At 38.5% G+C, this 3543-nt stretch overlaps 1 protein-coding gene across 1 annotated transcript in view; it reads right to left on the bottom strand.

Annotated features, from left to right (window-relative positions):
• The window catches only part of AHI1 (Abelson helper integration site 1), a 260139-nt gene that overhangs the window by 232411 nt on the left and 24185 nt on the right, over window positions 1-3543 (bottom strand). Inside the window, exon 7 of the mRNA XM_006834717.1 lies at window positions 2086-2276. Coding sequence (XP_006834780.1) covers window positions 2086-2276 — 191 coding nt within the window. The remainder of the gene's footprint in view (window positions 1-2085; window positions 2277-3543) is intronic.

Raw genomic sequence — 3543 nt, 5'->3', positions numbered from 1 at the left:
AGAAAGCCTCATCTTTCTCCCGCGGAGCGGCTGGTAGTTTCTGTTTATAGGCAGTTTTATTCTATGCGTGTGTTCAAATGTTATAAATTGACATTCAAAAAGGCTCTCTCTCTCTGCTTCGTCTATAAAGTTTAATGTTGCTGTTGTTGTTGTTAAGTGCCATCGAGTCGCCTCCAACTCAAAGTAACCCTGAAGAGGGTTTCTGAGGAGCAGCTGATGAGCTTGAACCGCCGACGTTGCAGTTCAAACCAACCTTGCACCCAGGGCATTAACCAACAGCACCCCACCAGGACTCCATTAAGTTTAATAGCTCCATGTATATTATCTCTTGCTTCACAGATACTGTTGTTGCACATCTGCACACACTGTTGACACTCTGCAAAATTTTTGTTTTGAGGTTTTAAAGCATCCTCCCCATAGTCCTGATCTTACTCCATCAGATTTTCACCTATTTGGTCTCCTGAATGCAGCTCTTAGAGGATAAAGGTTCACCTCTGATGAAGAAAGGAAGGCAGTGGTGCACTTATGGTTCGAAGCTCAGACTAAAACATTTAAAAATAATGGAATATGGAAACTTGTTGATAGCCAGACAGAGCACATTGAAAAGCAAGGAGATTATGTTGAAAAATGATTATTTGTCTTTTCTAAAAGTTGATTAAAATAAATTCTACAGTCAGAGTGTGAGTAATTTTTGACTCGCTCTCTTAATAATGAAGAATCTCAATACTCAATAAACATGAAAAAGATGCTCAACTTCACTAGTTACTGTAGAATGAATAAGCTCAACTGATTTCAACAGTGTTAAATATCAAAACATAATGTTGCGTGAAAGAAGCCAGGTACAATGAATCGTCTGTGATTCTGTTCACATAAAAAACAAGACATGCAAAAATAACTATGAGTTAGATGTCAGGAGGTTCCTCTTAAAGGGCAACAGACTGCAAGGGAACCTGAGGAGTCTTCCGGGAGCTCATGGTCACAGTCTTCAAGAAAGAATGTTCCCTTTCTTGATTTCTGTTACCATCATACAGGTGTGTTGAATTCTCAAAAAATCACTAAACTGGGTACTTGTGAAATGCACACTCTTCTATATGTACACTATACCTCAACAAAAAATTCAATAATAATTAAATATAGAAACCACAAAACACCATCAATCGCATCCTCCAATACATACGTACCATAAATTCTAAAACTATCTTTTAGTCCCAGTTTTTGGCCAATTAAATGAAGACTGAAAAGGGAAAATAAAGACAAAAAGAGTAAGCAAAAGATAAGATGAACAAGCAAAGGACCGAAAGAGAAAATAAACAAGGGAGATACACAGTAAAAGTCGAGAACGAATGCTGCTGTTGTTATGTATCATCGACTTGACGCAGACTCATAGCAATCCTGTCTGTATAGGGTTTCTGAGGAGCACTTGGTGGGTTAAAGCCACCAAACCACCAACCTTGTGGTTCACAATCCAGTGCTAATCCTACAATGCCACACCAGGAATCCAAAGAAAGAATGTTGTTGTTGTTGTTAAGTGCCATTAAGTCGGTTCTGACCCATAGCGACCCTATGTACTGTTTCCAAGGAGAAACTGGTGAGCTTGAACCGCTGACCTTGCAGTTCAAATGGACTTGCAGTCTGGCGCATTAACCCACAGCACCACACCAGGACTCCAAAGAAAGAATAGTGGGGAGGAAAAAGCAGATAAAGAATTGTAAAGACCATGTGTGAAAAGAAGGTATAAATTTAATACCTGACATGTTTAATCACAGAGTCCTGGTGTGGCACTGTGGGTTTAATGTCCCACACTAAAAAGCCGTTTGAACTGCAAGGTCAACAGTTCAAGCTCACCAGCTGCTCCTTGGAAACCCTATACCGGGTCACTATGGGTCGGCATCGACTCAATAGCACTTAACAACAACAACAAATGTTTATTCACTGTTGTGCATTTCCAGCTTTCAACAACTCTGAATCTTAGCCATTTACTAGCTCTGAACTCACTAGAAAAAGAAGAAATCCTTAGGGATTAAGTTCCTAGAATTAGGTTACTTCTAAAAGGCACACATTTTTCATTTAACACGGCTCACAAACCTGCTTTAGTCTTCTTTTTTGTTTTTTTGGGTTTGGATTTTTTGTCATCTTCTATGCGGTCTTCTACATTTTGCTCAACTGAGTTTATTTCTTGACCTTGATGAGAATCTAAAATCATGGCTGCATCTGGAGAGTCCTTCTTTAGTTCACTTTCAACTTTGTCACGTTCAAGTTCAGAGATGGTCAGTGTACTGCAAATATAGTCAGAGAACATGCCATTACAAAGAGCATATTGCATATATTCACAGTATGGCAAAGCAAAGCAAATAGTGAATAAAGGCAAAGATAATCCTAACACTGGTATCATTTCCTATTAGGAGCAGACATCTATTTTTTTACACACTAAATTGGAGAGCTGTCAAAGTAGGTAGTGTGGAGACAGTTTTATACTTGGTTATGAGAGATATATAGAAGCTCTGACTGGTGGTACTATAGGATAAGCACTGGACTACTAGCCATCAGGTTGACAGTTCAAGCCCACTCAGAGAAAGATGAAGCTTTCTGCTCCTATCAAGATTTGTAGTCTAGGAAACATTAAGGTCAGGATCAGCTCAATGGCAGTGGGTGGATTTTATAAAAGACATGCTGGGGTGTCCTGGTGGTACAGTTGCTTAAGTCTGGGGCTACTATTCAAAAGATTACCAGTTCAAACCTACCAGCATCTCCATGGAAGTAGGATGACACTACACAGCCGATCTACTCTGTCCTTTACGGTCAGCTATGAGTAGGAAGTGACGTGATGGCCATGGACTTATAGTATGAGAACCCCATGAACCAATTCAACTGGGCTTGATATTCCTGGGGAAAAATAAAATTCTATTTCATGAGCAATGAAATCCACCTGCTTTTGGACAAGACTGATCAAAGGATCCTCATCCTGCTGCCAAGTAAATGACCCATGAATAAAGTTCTCAATGATTTCTGCATTGAAAATAAAAACAAGAGGCTTGATATGTACAACTTCTGATTTCTAGGTAAAAATCAATTGTCTGTGTTTTCTAGTGTCACACAATTTTCAGAAGGACATTAAAATGAAAATCTGTGTTATATGAACTAACTGATGTAAAGGATAACAGTTCAAAAGCATACTAAGTGATAGGGAGAAACTAGCTTCATAATGTTTGCTTGTAATTTATCAAGTGAAAAATCTGCTTCTAAATAATCAAAAGTTGACTTCAATTATGTCATATTTCAAAAAGAAAAAAGTGAGAAAAGACTAGAATAATACTTCAAATGAGTCTTTCTAGAAAGCCATGCAATACTATCACACCATCAAATACTAATATTTACAGAGAACAACTATTCTTTGTATATCGTTTCATGCAAGGCATGATTGTAGTTCAAATTAATGAATTAAGCCTATGTACACCACTCGTCGTCAGTTTGTCATACTGTGGTAGCTTGTGAGTTGCTGTGATTCTGAAAGCTATGTCACCGGTATTTTAAGTACCAGCAGGG

The sequence above is a fragment of the Chrysochloris asiatica genome, unplaced genomic scaffold, assembly GCF_000296735.1.
Source record: "Chrysochloris asiatica unplaced genomic scaffold, ChrAsi1.0 scaffold00013, whole genome shotgun sequence".
Taxonomy (NCBI): Eukaryota; Metazoa; Chordata; class Mammalia; order Afrosoricida; family Chrysochloridae; genus Chrysochloris; species Chrysochloris asiatica.
The sequence above is the reverse complement of the archived record's forward strand: the minus strand, read 5'-3'. Positions and strand labels throughout refer to the sequence as shown.